General features: G+C 40.8%; 1 protein-coding gene and 1 pseudogene across 2 annotated transcripts in view; one reads left to right on the top strand and one right to left on the bottom strand.

Annotated features, from left to right (window-relative positions):
• Positions 1–19,292, top strand: part of NDUFA12 (NADH dehydrogenase (ubiquinone) 1 alpha subcomplex, 12) — a 51,055-nt gene that overhangs the window by 4,612 nt on the left and 27,151 nt on the right. Inside the window, exon 3 of one of the 2 annotated variants that reach the window (XM_011990337.1) lies at positions 6,219–6,306. The exons of the other annotated variant lie outside the window; for it this stretch is intronic. Within the exon in view, the coding sequence (XP_011845727.1) occupies positions 6,219–6,306 (88 nt within the window). The remainder of the gene's footprint in view (positions 1–6,218; positions 6,307–19,292) is intronic. 2 annotated transcript variants of the gene reach the window in all.
• On the bottom strand, positions 18,124–18,784 carry LOC105546989 (annotated as a pseudogene).

Consider the following 19,292-nt stretch of genomic DNA (forward strand, 5'->3'; position numbering starts at 1 on the left):
CACCCGCCTCGGCCTCCCAGAGTGCTGGGATTACAGGTGTGAGCCACCGTGCCTGGCCTACATGGATAAGTTTTTTAGTGGTGAGTTCTGAGATTTTGGTATACCTGTCACCCGATCAGTGTTACACTGTATCCAGTATGTAGTCTTTTATCCCCTTGAGTCCCCAAAGTCCTTTATATCATTCTTATACCTTGGCATCCTCATAGCTTAGTTCCCACTTATAAGTGAGAACGTACGATATTTGGTTTTCCATTCCTGAGTTACTTCACTTAGAATAATGCCCTCCAGCTCCATCCAAGTTGCTGCAAAAGCCATTATTGCTTTCTGTTTTATGGCTGAGTAGTACTCCATGGTGTATATATACCACATATTCTTTATCCACTCATTCATTGGTGGGCATTTAGGTTGGTTCCTTATTTTTGCAATTGCAAATTGTACTGCTATACACATGTGTATGCACGTGTCTTTTTCATGTAATGACTTATTTTTCTTTGGGTAGATACCCAGTAGTGGGATTGCTGGATCGAATGGTAGCTCTGCCTTCAGTTCTTTAAGGAATCTCCTTACTGTTTTCCCTAGTGGTTGTACTAGTTTACATTCCCAACAGCAGTGCAAAAGCGTTCCCTTTTCACCACATCCACACTACCATCTATTATTTTTTGAATTTTTAATTATGGCCATTCTTGCAGGAGTAAAGTGCTATCTCATTGTGGTTTTAATTTGCATTTTCCTGATAGTTAGTGATGTTGAGCATTTTTTTCATAGGTTTATTAGCTGTTTGTATGTCTTCTTTTGAGAATTGTCTATTCATGTCCTTTGCCCACTTTCTGATGGGATTGTTTTTTTCTTACTGATTTGTGTGAGTTCCTTGTAGATTCTGGACATTAGTCCTTTGTCTAATGCATAGTTTGCAAATATTTTCTCCCACTTTGTGGGTTGTCTGTTTACTCTACTGATTATTTCTTTTGCTGTACAGAAGCTTTTTAGTTTAATTAGGTACCATTTATTTTTGTTTTTGTTGCATTTGGGTTCTTAGTTATGACTTCCTTGCCTAAACCAGCGTCTGAAAGAGTTTTTCGGAAGTGATATTCTAGAATTTTTATATTTTCAGGTCTTAGATTTAACTCTTTGATCCATCTTGAGTTGATTTTTGTGTAAGGCGAGAGATGAAGATCCACTTCCATTTTTCTACATGTGGCTTGCTAGTTTTTTCAACACCATTTGTTGAATAGAGTGTCCTTTCCCCACTTATGTTTTTGTTTGCTTTGTTGAAGATCAGTTGGCTGTATTTGGTTTTATTTCTGAGTTCTGTGTTCTGTTCCATTGGCCTATTTTATACCAGTAGCATACTGTTTTGGTAACTGTAGCCTCATAGTATAATTTGAAGTCGGGTAATGTGATGTCTCGAGATTTGTTCTTTTTGCTTAGTATTGCTTTGGCTATGTGGGCTCATTTTTGGTTCCACATGAATTTTAAAATTGTTTTTTCTAGTTCTGTGAAGAACAATGATGGTATTTTGATGGGAATTACATTGAATCTGTAGATGGCTTTGGGCCATATGGTCATTTTCACAATATTGATTATGCCCATCCATGAGCATGGGGTATGTTTCCATTTATTTGTGTCATCTATGATTTCTTTCAGCAGTGTTTTTTAGTTTTCCTTGTAGAGATCTTTCACCTCCATGGTTAAGTATATTCCTATATTTTATTTTATTTTTTGCAGCTGTTGTAAAAGGGATGGAGTTCTTGATTTGATTCTCAGCGTGGTGGTTGTTGGTGTATAGCTGTGCTACTGATTTGTGTACATTGATTTAGTATCCTGAAACTTTGCTGGATTTATTTATCAGGTCTAGGAGCTTTCTGCATGAGTCTTTAGGCTTTTCTGAGTATATGATCGTATCATCAACAAACAGCGACAGTTTGACTTCCTCTTTTTAAATGTGGATGCACTTTTTTCTTTCCCTTATGCAGTTGCTCTGGCTATGACTTCAGTACTACGTTGAATAGAAGTGCTGAACGTGGGCATCCTTGTCTTGTTCCAGTTCTCAGGGCGAATGCTTTCAGCCTTTCCCCATTCAGTATGACATTTGCTGTGGGTTTGTCATATGTGGCTTTTATTACTTTGAGGTATGTCCCTTCTGTGCCAATTTTGTTGAGGGCTTTTATCATAGAGGAATGCTGGATTTTATCGAATACTTTTTCTGCATCTGGTGGGATGATCATATGATTTTTATTTTTAATTCTATTTATGTGGTATATCACATTTATTGACTTGGGTATGGTAAACCATCCCTGCATCCCTAGTATTAAACTCACTTGAACATGATGTATGATTATCTTTTTGGTATGCTGTTGGATTCGGTTAGCTAATATTTTGTTGAGGATTTGTGTATCTGCGTTCATCAGGGATATTGGTTTGTAGTTTTCTTTTTTTGGGACAGATAATTCTTTGTTGTGAGGGGCTGTCCTGTGCATCATAGAATGACCAGCAGCAGCGGCCCTGACTGACAACCAAAAATGTCCCAGGCATTGCCAAATGTCGCCTTGGGGGCAAAATTTCCAGCTTTTAAGAACCACTGGCCTAATGCTCGGTACATAATAAGTGCTCAGTCAATATTAGCACTGTGACTGCTATTATTTTTTTTTACAGTTTGAGTATCCCTTACCTGAAATGCTTGGGACCACAAATATTTCAGATTTTAGATTTTTTTGGATTTTGGAATATTTGCATTATATGTCCCAGTTTAGCATCCCTAATCTGAAATCTGAAATACTCTAATGAGCATTTCTTTTGAGTGTCATGCCAGCACACAAAAAAAAGTTTCCAATTTTGGAGCTTTTGGAATTAGACACACCCAACCTGTACCTTCTTGAATTATTGAATTTTCTCCCATGTGCATTTTTTACTTTTATAATAATAAAAAAATACTCTTGATTGATATGAAAAGTATCAAAGAGGAAAAAGCAATTAGTCTTCATCCAGGGGAACAATGTATAATGTGAAATATAATTACCTAGCATTTATTGAGTGATTACCATGTGCTAGGTGCTGTGCTAAACAAAAACATACATTATCTACTTTAATCTTCAACATCTCCTTGAGATAGGTACTTTTGTGCTCCCTATGCCCCCATTTTACAGATGAAGAAGGTAGGTCATTGAGCAGTTAGGAATATTTCTCAGGAATGTGTCAACCATGTGTGGTTGCTTTGGATGCATGTTGGTTTATAAGAAATAAACATCTTATGTACTCTGTTATTTATGTGTGTGCGTGTGCGTGTGTGTGTGCATGTATGTGTGTGTGTGTGATGAGGTCTCACTATTTTACTTGAGCTGGTCTTGAACTCTTGAGCTCAAGCAATCCTCCCGCCTTAGCCTCCTGAGGAGCTGGAATTATGGGCACATACTGTCACACCTAGTTATGATATTTTTAATACTCACATAAATCACAGAATTTTAGACCTAGAATAGATTTTAAAGAGATTGTCTAAACACTGTTGTTTTATAGATGAAGAAACAGTCCCAAGGAACTGTCTTAATCAAAGAGACTTAAGTAATTAATGGCAGAACCTGGGGTAATTATTCTTTCTACTTCTCACTTACTGTTACAAACTATAACATTACATTCTTTCCTTTCTTTCTTCTTTTCTTTTCTTTTTTTTTTTTTTTTTTGAGACGGAGTTTTGCTCTTGTTGCCCAGGCTAGAGTGCCATGGCAGGATCTTGGCTCACTGCAACCTCCGTCTCCCAGGTTCAAGCGATTCTCCTGCCTCAGCCTCCTGAGTAGCTGGGAATACAGGCATGCGCCATCATGCCCAGCTAATTTTTTATATTTTTAGTAGAGATGGGGTTTCTCCATGTTGGTCAGGCTGGTCTCAAACTCCTGACCTCGTGATCTGCCCAGCTCAGCCTCCCAAAGTGCTGGGATTACAGGCGTGAGCCACCGCAGCCGGACTCCTTTCTTCTTTTCTCCCTTGCATTGGAAATATTCTTATTTTTGCTAATTAAAAAAAATTAGGGCCTGGCATGGTGGCTCATGCCTGTAATCCCAGTGCTGTGGGAGGCCAAGGTGGGAGGATCAGTTGAGGCCAGAAGTTCAAGACCAGCCTGGGCAACATAGTGTCTCACAATGTCCCCCATCTCGTGTGTGTGTGTGTACCTATATATGTATGTGTATATATATATTTGGTGTATGAAAGCTCTCTCCCCTTTTAATTTTGCAACTCTTTTAATAGTTTAGTCTTTATGTATATTTAAGATTCTTTTCTTTTATTTTGAGACAGGGTCTCTCGGTTGCCCCACCTGGAATGCAGTGGTGTGATCTCGGCTCACTGCAACCTCTGCCTCCCATGCTCAAGTGATCCTCTCACCTCAAGCTCGAGAGTAGCTGGGAGTACAGGCGTATGCCACCATGCCCAGCTAATTTTTGTATTTTTTGTAGGGACAGGGTTTCACTGTGTTGCCCAGGATGGTCTCGAACTCCTGAGCTCAAGTGATCCCTCTGCCTCAGCCTCCCAGAGTCCTGGGATTAAGAAGTGAGCCACCGTGCCCAGCCAGTTGTGTTTGTTTATTTAAAAAAAAAATGCACAGCATTTTTAAAAATAGCAACACAACATTCCAGTGTATGGAAGAACCATTATTTCTTCAATCCTGTTACTGTTGATAGACACATAGGTTGCTTTTGGCTTTTTGCTATTAGGAATGATGCTACTGTGAACCTGCTTATAACTATATTTATGTGTTTAAATAAATTTCTGGCCTGATCTCTACTAAAAATACAAAAATTAGCCAGGCATGGTGGCACATGCCTATGGTCCCAGCTACTCGGGAGGCTGAGGCAGGAGAATCGCATGAACCCAGGAAGGGGAGGTTGCAGGCAGTGAGCCGAGGTTGCGCTACTGCACTCCAGCCTAGGTGACAGAGCTAAACTCCGTCTCCAGTAAACAAACAAATAAATAAATAAAGCGGAATTTCTGAGTCTGAGGATAGGCATTTAACATTTCAAGAAATATGGAGAGAGAGAGACAGAGAGAGAGAGATTGTTAAGGCCCACCTCCATCATTATAGCCTAACTGTATTGTCAGGTCTTGACTTATGAAACCTTTCCTGAGGTCTCCTCCGTCTGCCTGCACATTCCCGTGCCTCATTGAATTATAGTTTATTTTTAGTTAGCTATTCTTAAGATTGATTTCTCTAAATGAAGCAGTAAATGTTGATTGAAATCTGTATTTTTAAAAAGAGATGGGGTCATGTTTAAGTACCGGTAGTCAGTATTTGTTGATTATATGTTTATCTAGGAAAACCCTGTAAATGAAATGCAGATTACCTTTTGCTTATTGGTTTAAAATCCATCATAGGAATGAACAAATTCAGTGTTCCCTATTGGCAGGTAAGAACAGTAAGGAAGGAGTAGAAGGAATTAATATTTATTATACGCTTATGTGGCTGATGCTGAACTAGGTGAATGTATGTGATATTTAATTTTCACAGCAACTCTAAGATGTAGGTATAGTCATCCACTTTTAATAGATAAAGAAACTGAGGCTCATGAAATTTGCCTAATAACCACTGATAATAAGTGACAAAGCCCAAGTCTTTGCTCAGTTTAAGGACCCAATAGTGTAAATAGTGGTTAGGCCCCTCAACTAGTGCTCAGAAATTTCCTAAATGAGGAATGCAGCCATATTATTTTGATGATGTGAGGTGTCCTGTGTACCTAACCATCATTTCTAATGTTTGCTTATTGTGTATAATTCACAAATTTCCAAAAGGATCTGGGGTGGTTTAAAAAAAATACTTACGTGGAGACGTAGAATTCAAGTATGATTGCTACAAATGTGTTTTTGCCCCAGTCGCAAGAGGAGCACCTTATTTTCTGAATACCCTGAATATCCGGGAACACACTTTCCTGTCCTATCTGCTACTCCCTCTGGGGAGCTGTCAGGGAAGCAAGGATTCTCCACTCCGGGAAAGGCCTGAGCCCCTCCACAGCAGTGAATCATCTCAGTCTTTGGTGCAGGTTGCTGATTAAAGCTTGCCACACACGTCCTGGAGCTTGCCTTCATGAATTCACCCAGGGTGTTATTCCTCTAATAGCTCTCTTATATAAGATCACACAAAGTCTTTTCTTAATAAAAAGGTTGTCTTCTTTGATACTATGCATCTATGCTTTAAAAAAAAAAAGTTTTTCTTTCTAAATGTTCGTCTTTCCACTCAGGCCGTCACCGATGGGTTGTATATACTACTGAAATGAATGGCAAAAACACATTCTGGGAAGTGGATGCAAGCATGGTGCCTCCTGAATGGTAAGCTGAGACAACATTTTATTATTTTATTTTATTTGTCTTTTTTTTTTTTTTTTTTGAGACAGAGTCTCACTCTGTCACCCAGACTGGAGGGCAGTGACATGATCATGACTCACTTCAGCTTTGACCTCCCAGGCTCAAGTGATCCTCCCACATCAGCCTCCCTTTGCTCTGTCACCCAGGCTGGAATGCAATGGCACAATCGTGGTTCATTGCAGCCTCAACCTCCTGGGCTGAAGTGGTCCTCCCACCTCAGCCTCCTGAGTAGCTGGGACTACAGGTGTGAGCCACCATGCCCAGCTAATTTTGTATTTTTAGTAGAGACAGGGTTTCACTGTGTTGGCCAGGCTGGTCTCGAACTCCTGACCACAGGTGATCCCCCCACCTCGGCTTCCCAAAGTGCTGGGATTACAGGTATGAGCCACCATGCCTGGCCTGTTTTTGTTGTTTGTTTGTTTTTTCTGAGACAGAGTCTTGCTCTGTTGCCCAGGCTGGAGTGCAGTGGCATGATCTTGGTTCACTGCAACCTCTGACTCCCAGATTCAAGCCATTCTCCTGCCTCAGGCTCCCGAGTAGCTGGGACTACAGGCTCATGCCACCACGCCTGGCTAATTTTTGTATTTTTAGTAGAGATGGGGTTTTGCCATGTTGGCCAGGCTGGTCTCAAACTCCTGACCTCAGGTGATCCACCTGCCTCGGCCTCTCAAAGTGCTGTGATTGCAGGCATGAGCCACTGTACCCGGCCTAATTTTTTTTTAATTTTTAGTAGAGACTGGTTTTGCCATGTTGGCCAGGCTGGTCTCAAACTCCTGACCTCAGGTGATCCACCTGCCTCGGCCTCTCAAAGTGCTGGGATTACAGGCATGAGCCACTGTACCCGGCCTAATTTTTGCGTTTTTTATAGAGATGCGATTTCGCCATGTTGCCCAGGCTGGTCTCAAACTCCTGGGTTGAAGTGACCCACCCACCTTGGCATCCCAAAGTGCTGGGATTACAGGCGTGAGCCACCATACCCAGCTTTTATTTATTTATTTTTTTAGTTGAGATGGGATCTTGCTATGTTGCCCAGGCTGGAACTCCTGGGCTCAAGCAATCCTCTCACCTCAGCCTCCAAGTAGCTGAGATTATAAGCACGAGCCACCATGCCTGGTTCATTTTATTTAATTTAACTTGACAATATTTATTTCATTACAAAAATATTTATTGAATATCTCTCTATAAGGCAGTCAGTGGTATTCTTCTGAAAGTATCTATCCTACTTACATTGAATGCATAAGTTACCCTTAAATTTAGTGGCTTAAAACAACAATTATTTCTGTCTCCATAGTTTTTTTTTTTCGGGTCAGGAGTTCAGACAAGATAAAACAAGGGTGGCTAGTCTCTGCTCCCAGATGTCTGGAGCCTCAGCTGGAAGACTCCAAGGCTGGACACTGGAATCATCTGAAAACTTGATCAGGCTGGGTGCGGTGACTCACGCCTGTAATCCCAGCACTTTGGAAGGCTGAGGCGGGTGGATCACGAGGTCAAGAGATCGAGACCATCCTGGCTAACACAGTGAAACCCCGTCTCTACTAAAAATACAAAAATTAGCCAGGCGCAGTGGTACATGCCTGTAGTCCCAGCTACTTGGGAAGCTGAGGCAGGAGAATCACTTGAACCCGGAAGGCAGAGGTTGCAGTGAGCCGAGATCGTACCACTGCACTCCAACCTGGCAACAGAGCGAGACTCCGTCTCCACAAAAAAAAAAAAGAAAAAGGAAAACTTGTTCACTTAGTATCTGGCATTTATTGTTGGCTGTCAGCTGGGGTTATAGCTGGGCCTGTGGGTTGGAATACCTTCATGTTGCCTTGGCTGACACAGGCAAGTGCTCTGAGAGAGTGAGCTAGGCAGGAGCCATATTGCCTTATCTAACTTAGTCTTGCAAATTGTCCAGTATCACTTTCATATTCCATTGATTGAGGCAATTAGAAAGCTCCGCCCAAGTTCTACTTGAGAAAACATGGACCTATCTCTTGATGGAGGCATGTCAACATCACGGTATATATTGGGATGTATAATGGTGTGGCTGTCTTAGAACAACAACATGCCATAGTATCACCTGTCTTGGTGAAGCGGAAGGTGAAAAGAACTTTGGCTGTAATCTTGTCTGGCGGTTTGACTTTAAGCAAGTTCCTTAAGCTCTTTAGGGCTTAGTTTCATCATCTGTAAAATGATAGCCCTAAAATTCCTTAGATCTCTAAAACCTGTATGACTTTATAATATACATATTTTGAAATGAAATTCTAAATGCTCACCAAATTTTGCATGAAGTGTTTCTAAGCAAAGTACTTATATCTGTTTCATAGACTGCTGAAATTATGCCATAGAATTGATATACAGTTAAACTCTGGAGATCCTTTCCAGTGGTCTAGAAAATTTCACTCAAAAACTAGAAATAAGTATATGTGGTGGGCTGTGACATTTTATTTTAATTGGATTTGAACATCAGAGCTAGTTTTGGGCTGTCTTCAGTAGAAAGTGGGATAATCTCAGTGTATTTGCCTCTGTTCTAAAGAGTCACTTGGAAACCCAGATATGTGACATAAGTGAGTGAAGTGCAGCTATGAAACAATAGGAGGTCGTGGGAACTACAGTGAACTGAAAAGTACAGACTTGTCAAAGAGGGCAGCAGGCTTATTCAGCAATCCCCAGTTCCATCCGGTGAGAATTCTGCGAAGGGTTTCTGGAATTTTCAAAGGTGGACATCTGTATTTCTTTGTGAGATTTCTTGTTTTTTCTTGCTTTTTTTTTGTTGAGATAGAGTTTCACTCTGTCGCCCAGGCTGGAGTGCAGTGGCACCATCTTGGCTCACTGCAACCTCTGCCTCCCAGGTTCAAGCGATTCTCCTGCCTCAGCCTCTTGAGCAGCTGGGACTACAGGCACCTGCCACCATGTCTGGCTAATTTTTCTACTTTTACCACAGACAGGTTTCACCATGTTGGCCAGGCTGGTCTCAAACTCCTGGCCCCAAGTGATCCACCCACTTCAGCCTCTCAAAGTGTTGGGATTACAGGCATGAGCCACCACACCGGGCCAGTTCTTGTTTTTTCAATTAATTTTCAAAAATATTTGACATTTTAAATACAGCCTTATCTAGCAGAACCTTCCACGATGACGGAAGTGTTCTTTATCTGCCCTGTCCGATAGGGTAACCACTTGCCACATGTGGCCCAGAACATTATTTTTATTATTATTATTATTATTGAGACAGGGTCTCACTCTATTGCCCAGGCTGGAGTGCAGTGGCACAATCAGGGTTCACTGCAGTCTCGACTTCCTGGGCTCAGGTGATCCTCCTGCCTTAGCCCCCTGAGTAGCTGGGACTACAGGCATGTGGCACCACGCCCAGCTAATTCTTTTGTATTTTTAGTGCACATGAGGTTTCGCCATGTTGCCCAGGCTGGTCTCGAACTCCTGGACTCAAATGCTTCGCCCACCTCTCCCTCCCAAGATACTGGGATTACAGGCATGAGCCACCATGCCTGGCCTTTCTAGAGCACTTTGAAATACCGATAATCCAACTGAGGACATTTTTAAATTTTTATTTGTGATAAATAGGCCACTCAATTGGACAGAACAACTTTTTTTTGTTTTCCAAATACTGTGTGAGCTAAGCAAAACATATTTGTACTGTACATTTTTTGCTGAGCTACAACCAGTTTTCAACCCGTGTTCTACTACTTGGACTAATTGTGAGCACTGACTGTGTCAGTGATGTAGTTTGAAGAACATGATAATGGATAATGTCTTTAAAAGCTCACTGGGGCTCGGTGTGGTGGCTCATACCTGTAGTTCCAGCACTTCAGAAGGCTGAGGCATGAGGATCGCTTGAGGACAGAAGTTTGAGACCAGGCTGTGCAACATAACAAGGCCTCATCTCTATAAATAAAAAAGTTTTAGAAAATTAGTCAAGCATGGTGGTGTGTGCCTGTAATTCCAACTACTTGGGAGGCTGAGGTGGGAGGATCCCTTGAGCTCAGGGGTTTGAGGTTGCAAGGAGGTATCAGTGCATCACTGTACTCCAGCCTGGGCGACAGAGTGAAACCCTGAATCTGAAAAAAGAAGTTCATTGGTTCTTAACATGAGAAAGCAGCACTGATTAGGAACTTTCTCATGCTATATCATTAGGGGATTGCTGTTGCACTCTTTTTAGTGGGAAATAATAACCTGTTGTTCTGTTAAGGTCTGAGGAGCTGTGGGTTGTTTTGGGTTGTTTATTTTTATTTTTATTTTTTATTTTTTCCACATTCTGTGTCTTTGTTTTTTTCTTTAACTTTTATTCTAAGTTCCAGTGTACATGTGCTGGATGTGCAGGTTTACATAGGTAAACGTGTGCCATGGTGATTTGCTGCACAGATCATCCTGTCACCTAGGTATTAAGCCCAGCATGCACTGAGCTTGGGTTTTAGGTTTAGAACCATCAACCTTCTCCGAAGGGGCATTCTATATGTTAGGAGGATTATTTGAGACCAAGGTGTCAACATGGAATTCAGGCTTTTGGAGCTGAGGTGTCCTGGTTTTTGTTTCATTGAGAGATTGTTTCTTGGGTGGAGTTGGTCCTGGGAGGCTGTGGAAGGCATGTAAGCTGTCTTATTCAGATTGACATCTATCTGCTTCAAAACGTTCGTCTAACATTGGTGCTCAGGGGCCACAGTTGGGGAGATGAGGGGTAGGCTGTGATTTCAATTATGTGCGATTAAGTATGTTTAAAATTATAAAATAGTAAAAACCTGAAAAGATAAAAGTTCTATTCAGTGGAGCAAGTCCTTTTATTTGATCTGAGATCACAGGAGAATGAAGGTAAGAGCTGTAGAAGATCACTCCAGCAGGTGCCTGAGGGCAAGGGAGGATTCAAAGCTGCATTTCTTTGTGGAGAGAAGCCTCCTAAGGGCTGAGTACCTTTGATGACCCTTGTTTGTATGGGAAGCTTCACGGCTTGTGATGAATCTTTGTAGGGAGAAATGGTGTTGGACAAGCTTAGCTGTTTGTTTCTCAAAGCCCTGTTTGTTGACTGTGACACACTGTGGAATTCTAAATCTGTGGATTCTTACCCTTGATTCGTGAATACATTTGATGTTGGGTTGATTTATCTCTAATTAGAGAGCCAGGTATTATTACATGTAGAGAGTAATTGTACAGATACAATTTATCATCCCTATTCAAATAACTATTTATTTAGTACCTACCAGGTGCCAAGAACCTGGGGATAAAGCAGTGAATAAAACAGGGTCCTCGTTTTCATGGGGGAAGGCAGAAAAACATACTTTACGTATTTGTGGTAATGATAAGTGCAAGGAAGATGATATGAAGCTGGGCCTCACAGGGGAATCAAGAGCAATGGAAGGGTCAGGTGGCTGTTTTATACAGGAGTTAGAGAAAGATTCTTTGAGGAAGTGACATTTGAGGAAAGACCTAGAAGAGGGGGAGAAAGCATTCCAGGCAGAGGGAACCACAGGTGCAAAGCCTGTATGTTTGAGATGTATTGCTTGGTCTGTTCAAAAACAGCAGTATGGCCAGTTTGGCTGGAATGGAATGAGCGAGGGGAAGACGTTAAGAAACGAGGTAGGAGAAATAGCTAGGGCCCAAATCATGTAGATCTTGTAAGATGAAAGGTTCTTGCATTGGCTTGAACCCCGAGAGCATGCCAATAGACAACATGAGGCGATGTGGACCAACATGCTGTTTTAATGAGCGCCTGGGTGCAGGCGGGCTGAGGCCTAAAATGGTGTTAGCACCAAATGAGGACGGGGCAGGGGTTTTATAGTCTCCTGTAAATAGGAAGTGTCTCAGTCTGATGTAACTGCTATCTAGTACCTGGACGGCCTGCCTCTTGATCTTCAAGGGGGTATGTGTCTTTCAGCCAGCTCTCTTCCTGCTTCTGCTGTCTTGCTGACACAGGCTGCTGCCCAAGTAGCCTTGAGCCTTGGGAATGAGCCTGAGAAGGGAGGAGTTACTCATCCCTTCAAGCTTTCAGGCCTCGGGGAGACTCTTTCAGTAAGCCATGGTACATACTTCGGCTTTTTGTCTGAATTTATTTGGAAGTCACTGGAAGGTAAGATAGGGTGTGATCTGGTTGACAGGTTTTTTAACATTTGGAATAATCCCGAACTTTCAGAATCGTTACAGATATTTCATTTATTTATTTATTTTATTATTATTAGTTTTTGAGACAGAGTCTCACTGTGTTACCAGGCTGGAGTACAGTGATGCGATCTCAGCTCACTGCAACCTCCGTCTCCCGGGTTCAAGCGATTCTTCTGCCTCAGCCTCCCGAGTAGCTGGGACTACAGGCAGACACCACTACCCCCAGCTAATTTTTGTATTTTTAGTAAAGGTGAGGTTTCACCATGTTGGCTAGGATGGGCTCAATCTGTTGACCTCATGATCTGCTCACCTTGGCCTCCCAAAGAGCTGGGATTACAGGCATGAGCCACCACACCCAGCTTACAAATATTTTGATAACTTTAAAGTAAGTTGCCAGATTGATGTCCCATCACTCCTGAATACCTTAGCGGGTACTTCCTGCAAACAAGAGCATTGTCCTGCGTATCCACAATATAACCATAAATATGAGGAAAGTAACAATGATACACTATGTAAGGGAGGCAAAATTTTACCCTTATCCTCTTAGGGCTTTTTGGCTGGGCCTGAGAATTAAAGACATGTTAACAGGAGAAAAGCATACAAATTTATTTAATATAAGAGTTCCATGACTTGGAGCCCTCATAAGGGAATGAAGACCCAAAGATGCAGTTCATGTTGAACACTTAGATACTGAATTGGACAAAGAGTAGAACATTGTGAAAATGTGAGAAGACAAAGGGACTTGGGCTTGAATAGGTTAATTGTGTGGAGAAGTGACCAAGAAGATAAGAGTTAATTTAACAAACTTTGTGCAGATTTCCCTTGACCTCAATTTCCTGTCCTTGATGTAGAAGGATATTTTCTTTCTGGTATAGGGAGGACATCTTTTATGTGGGAATTTTTTCTCCTTCAGAAAGAAAAAGGTCATATTATTCTTGTGCCTGCTCTTTTTGTTTTGTTTTGTTTTGAGACAAGGTCCTGCTTTGTCGCCCAGGCTAGAGTGCAGTACAATCTTGGCTCCCTGCAGCCTTGACCTCCGGGGCTCAAGTGATCCTTCTACCTCAGCCTCCCAAGTAACTGGGATTACAGGTGTGTGCCACCACACCTAATTCTGTATTTTTAGTAGAAATGGGGTTTCACCATGTTGGCCAGGCTGGTCTTAAACTCCTGGCCTCAAGTGATCTGCCTCCCTCGGCCTCCCAAAGTACTGAGATTACAGCCATGAGAGCCACCACACTCGGCTGTGCCTGCTGTTTTTCAAGTGCCTTTAACTCAGCATGGTCAATATGCCAGAGCTGCATATTTTGGAGCAGTGTGTTCTGAATTTCAGCCACTCAGGTTTCATCAGTTGTCCCAACAACGCCCTTTATAGAGAGATCCAATCACACATTTCATATGGATCTCAAGTTCTTTAGTCTCCTTCACACTGGATTGGCTCCTCAGCTTTTCCGTGATCTTCAGGACCTTGAGGCTTTTGAAAATTACTCGGCAGTTACATTGTTGAAGGTCCCTCAGTGGGTTTGTTGGATGTTTCCTCATGACTAGGTTCAGGCTGTGTGTCTGACATTCCTGTCACTGAAGCCATGTTTTTCTGGTTGCACTCTATTAAGTAGCAGCTGATTTGTGTTTGTCCTATTATTAATGAAAACCTCTATCATGTAATTAAGGGGTCTGCCAGTTTTCTCCATTCTGAAGTTACTAATTTTCCCTTTGTAATTAGTTAACATTTTGTGGGGAGACTCTTTGAGATTATATAAGTATCCCCTTACTCATCAGAGTTTTAATTCATTACATCTGTATCAACTCCTATTTTAATCAATGGGTTATAATCCATTGTTATAATTGGTTCTTTTATTGTTCAAATTGAGCTCTATTTGACTAGTTGGAACCCATTCAAGTTGCATTTGGAGTTCTTTGGAGGTTTTTAGAGGGGAGGGGTTCTCAGTTTTTAAAAATATTTTATTTGAGACAGAGTCTCACTCTGTCGCCCAGGCTCAGTGCGGTAGTGCTTTCACAGCTCACTGCAGCCTCAACCTACTGGGCTTAAGCCATCCTCCTGCCTCAGCCTCCCAAGTAGCTGGGACTACAGGCGTGCATCACCACACCCTGCTGTTTTTTTTTTTTAAGAGATGAGGTCTCACTGTGTTGCCCAGGCTAAAATTTTATTTTTAATTGACAAATAATAATTGTATATATTTGTGGGGCACAATATGATGTTTTGATATGTGTTTACATTGTGGAATGATTAAATCAAGCCAATTAATAAATCCATTACCTCACATACTTATCTTTTTTTGTGGTAAAAACATTTAAAATTATTTTAGCAATTTCCAAATATACAATGCATTATTATTTATTACAGTCACCATTCTGCGCAGTAGAGCACTAAGGCTTATTCCTCCTAACTGAAATTTTGTACTCTTTTATCAACATCTCCTCTTTTTTATACTCTCCACTCCTCCTGCCCCTGGTAACCACCATTCTACTCTGCTTTTTTTTTTTTTTTTTCCTTCTTTTAAAGATAGGGTCTTGTTCTATCTCCCATACTGGAGTTCAGTGGCACATTAATAGCCCACTACAGCTTCAATATGATGTGCTCAAGCGATCTTCCCACCTCAGCCTCCTGAGTAGCTGGGACTAGCTAATTTTATTTATTTATTTATTTATTTAAAGACAGAGTTTTGCTCTTGTCGCCCAGGCTGGGGGACAGTGGCGTGATCCCAGCTCACTGCAACCTCTGCCTCCCAGGTTTAAGTGATTCTCCTGCCTCAGCCTCCCGAGTAGCTCAGATTACAGGTGCACACCGCCACGCCCACCTAACTTCTGTATTTTTAGTAGAGACAGGGTTTCGCCATGTTGGCCAGGCTGGTCTCGAATTCCTGACCTCAGGTGATCTACCCGCCTCAGCTTCCCAAAGTGCCGGGATTACAGGTGTGAGCCACCGCGCCTGGCCTATTTTTATTTTTAGTAGAAGCAAGGTCTCGCTATGTTGCACAGTCTGGTCTCAAATTCCTGAGCCCGAGCAATCGTTGCCTTGGCTTCCCAAAATGTTGGGATTACAGGTGTGAGCCCCTGCACCCAGCGTGATGTTTTCTTTTGGAGATTTTTTTATCTGATCAATTTTAAATACACAGTACAAGGAAGATGGAATGAATAAGAAAAAAAACTCATATTCTATTTCCCTATTAACACTAAGCCATATTTTTCAAAATATGTTTCAAAATACTTAGCCAGATCACCAATCCCAGTTACTACCTTTGTTTAAATATTCACTAAAAGGCCAGACCTGGTGGCTCACGCCTGTAATCCCAGCACGTTGGGAGGCCAAGGCAGGCAGATCACCTGAGATCAGGAGTTTGAGACCAGCCTGGCCAACAGAGTGAAACCCCGTCTCTACTAAAAATACAAAAAATTAGCCGGGCATGGTGGTGGACACCTGTAATCCCAGCTACTTGGGAGGCTGAGGCAGGAGAATCACTTGAACCCAGGAGGTGGAGGTTGCAGTGAGCCCAGATCATGCCACTGCACCCCATCCCGGGCAACAGTGTGAGACTCCATCTCAAAAAAAAAAAAAAAAATCAACAAAAAAATAGTCAAGTGGTAGAAACCCATTGAGAGACATGGTCTAGAGAGAACAGCTAAATGGCTACATATATCTTAGTAACAGTTTAGTCCCAATATTTAGCAAGCTTGTTTAAAAATTACTATTCCCATTGGTTTATAGTGACATTAATATAAATATGTAATTTGAAAGTCAAAATTCCTTTCACCGTGAACATAAAACTTTTTATAAGATAGTTGTGGGTTGGGGTACAGTAATGATGGGGGCTGCTGGCCATATTCAAAGCCTAAAAGACTGGCAGCTTGGAAAGGTATAAACCATATATATATACTCTCAGTATACTGCTGTGTCCCACATTTTTGCTGTACATTCTTGTCTAATAATATGGTATAAATTATTCCCTTAAATTTGAAAAAACAGTGAAGATGAATACATTTTTGTCTTCATTTCAAAATAACCCTTTTAAATGGAAAAGCATTTCCTTGTGTTAGTTAAATTTGTTCAAAAGATGGATTTAAATACTTTCTTCACAACATGTACAGTTTTTTTCACCTTTAGTGCCTCATTATAATCAGTCTGGCAGTAAGACCTTCAGTGCTTTATCAGAAATGAGATTATAAGATTGTTAAACGTGTACTTGAATCCTTCTTAAGACACTGAATTATACCAAAGTCCAAAAAACATATGACCACTTATCAACACCCTCAGAACCTGTGAATTACTGCAGATAATCTCACATGCGCGTATAATTCAAACAGAAACTTTGTGGACAGGGTGTATAAAATAAATACTAAAATATTTCTTCAACTCTATTTAATGCTGCCTAGATGGTTAGATGAAAAGACTAATATTACTGACAGGAAGAGAAACTATTTTAAGGACTATTTTCTAAGTAGTTAGAACAATTTTGCAAAACAAAGATAAGCAAGGGCCTATGCCAATACATTGTTCCTGTAGTGTAATGTAATAGCTAATATGGAATATAATCAGTAAGCAGTTAATATGAATATAAATAGGTATAATCCATCACTAAATCACAGTCTGGTGAAAAGCTTCTCAGCTAAAGTAGTTTGAGAAGAGGGTTAAGGGAAGGAGAAGTGGCAGGCAGGGCAGGTTGCCAGTGGGAACATCATTTATGTACCTTACCATTATCATCATCTTGTATGTAACAGTCTACTGTTGTAGAAAGGTAAACCCTTTCCAAGTATGCTAGCCTAGAATGTACTTTATGTAGCATAGTAAGATTATTTAAGTATTAATGCTTCATTTGCATTTATATTTAGATATACAAATAATCACATGCATATTAAAACTAAACAGAATCTTATAACACTTTAATCTCATTTTGGGAAAGTTAACAGGTACGATGGAAGTGTATACTACAGAAGTTTCTAGAATATCTATACTGACAGGTAAAACCAAAGGAAAACATCACCACCTGTTTAGTATATGGCTTGTGCAAAACCTCAAGCTCACTCATTTTTTTTATAGGTGGATTTGTTTGATAAGGATTGTGATCCAGTGATTATTTAGCAGCAATTTTACAAACTGTAAATTCTTTTATTAACAGGCATTTTAAACGGATAATACTAATCTTACTTATTTTTTATTTTTGTTTTTCTGAGACAGAGTCTCTCTCTGTTGCCCAGAATTGAGTGCAGTGGTATGATCTCAGCTCACTGCAACCTCTGCCTCCCGGGTTCAAGTGATTCTCCTGCCTCAGCCCCCTAAGTAGCTGGGACTACAGGCCTGCACAACCATGCTTGGTTAATTTTTTATATTGTTCATAGAGACAGGGTTTCGTCATGTTTCTCAGGCTGGTCTCGAACTCCTGAGCTCAAAGGATTTACCCACCTTGGGCTCCCAAAGTGCTGGGATTACAGATATGAACCACCGCACCTGGCCCTAATCTTATTGAAAACCCATGAGTGCCAAACTGGGGAATATACAGCTTATGCATAACTTAAAAAGCAATTCCCATTTTATTAATAAAAGACAAACACAGCATACCAAAACCTATACTAAACAAATAAGCTATAATATGGACACATGATTGATATGTCTAAAATGATATATACAGCACATAATTAATGTTAATTATGTGATCAGTACATTTTTCTATATAATTCCCTTCATGCTTCACTTTCCCTAGAAACTGAATTCTGAGCTTCCTCTTCTAAAATTGGTACACTCAGGTTATCCTTGGACATCAAATTACACTTCAGCACAAAGTTAGTAAACCGATGACACAAAAATGTCTCATTTTCATATTTATCAAAAATTTGCCAGTGATTAAAATAAGCACATGAAAATATTATATAAATCCTATGGCATGCTGATCCTAGTTTTGCTACCAATGATTCCTTTATACTAACCTTGCCGGGAAAATATTGCTGTTCAGAAGACACAGCACCATCAAATGTATGTCTATTGTAGTCTATAGCAGGACACTCTTGTTTTATGAGTTGCACAAAGACAAATCCATTGTTCTCTTGCTGTCATTTAAGTATCTGGATAGCATTCACTCTGAAGTTTGACCTCAAGTCCATTTAGCCGAAGGCAGAATTGCTTTAAGTGTTCCTATTTCCGTACAGTTTCATCTTGGTCTTCAGGTGGTTCAAGAATTTTGTCAATATTGGAGCAGCCTGCTCTTACGTTCTGTTGAATGTGCTGCTGATCCACGTGTGTACTGTCCTATTTTCTCAAGGATTCATCAGGCCAGTTATAGAAATCTTGTGCCTTGGTGCCCAGTCTGTTCTGCCTCAGCACTGCTGTCCCTTCTACCATGACCATAGTGCCCGTTCTGGGCAGCTGGAGTTGGTACCTGGATGTCTCTACTTCTATGAGTTCAATTTTTTAAGATTCCACATATAAGTGGGATCATGCAGTATTTATCTTGCTGTGCCTGGCTAATTTTGCTTAGCATAATGTCTTCCAGATTCACCCATGATATCCGAATGACAGAATTTCCCTCTTTTTTTAAGGCTGAATGGTATTCTATTGTGTACATATACCACAATTTTTTTTATCCATTCATCCGATGATAGACACCTAGATTGCTTCTTTATCTTAGCTTTGTGAATAATGCTTCAGTGAACATGGGAGTGCAGGTATCTCTTCAGCATAATTCAGGAATCTTACTTCTGGGTATAATTCCTTTGGATATATACCCAGAAGTGGGATTGCTGAATCATATGGTAATTCTATTTTTAGTTTTCTGAGGAACCTCCATGCTGTTTTCTATAGTGCTATATTAATTTACATTCCCACCAACAATGTACAGGTTCCCTTTTTTCCTTTT

This window comes from Mandrillus leucophaeus, unplaced genomic scaffold (assembly GCF_000951045.1).
Source record: "Mandrillus leucophaeus isolate KB7577 unplaced genomic scaffold, Mleu.le_1.0 Scaffold377, whole genome shotgun sequence".
Lineage (NCBI taxonomy): Eukaryota > Metazoa > Chordata > Mammalia > Primates > Cercopithecidae > Mandrillus > Mandrillus leucophaeus.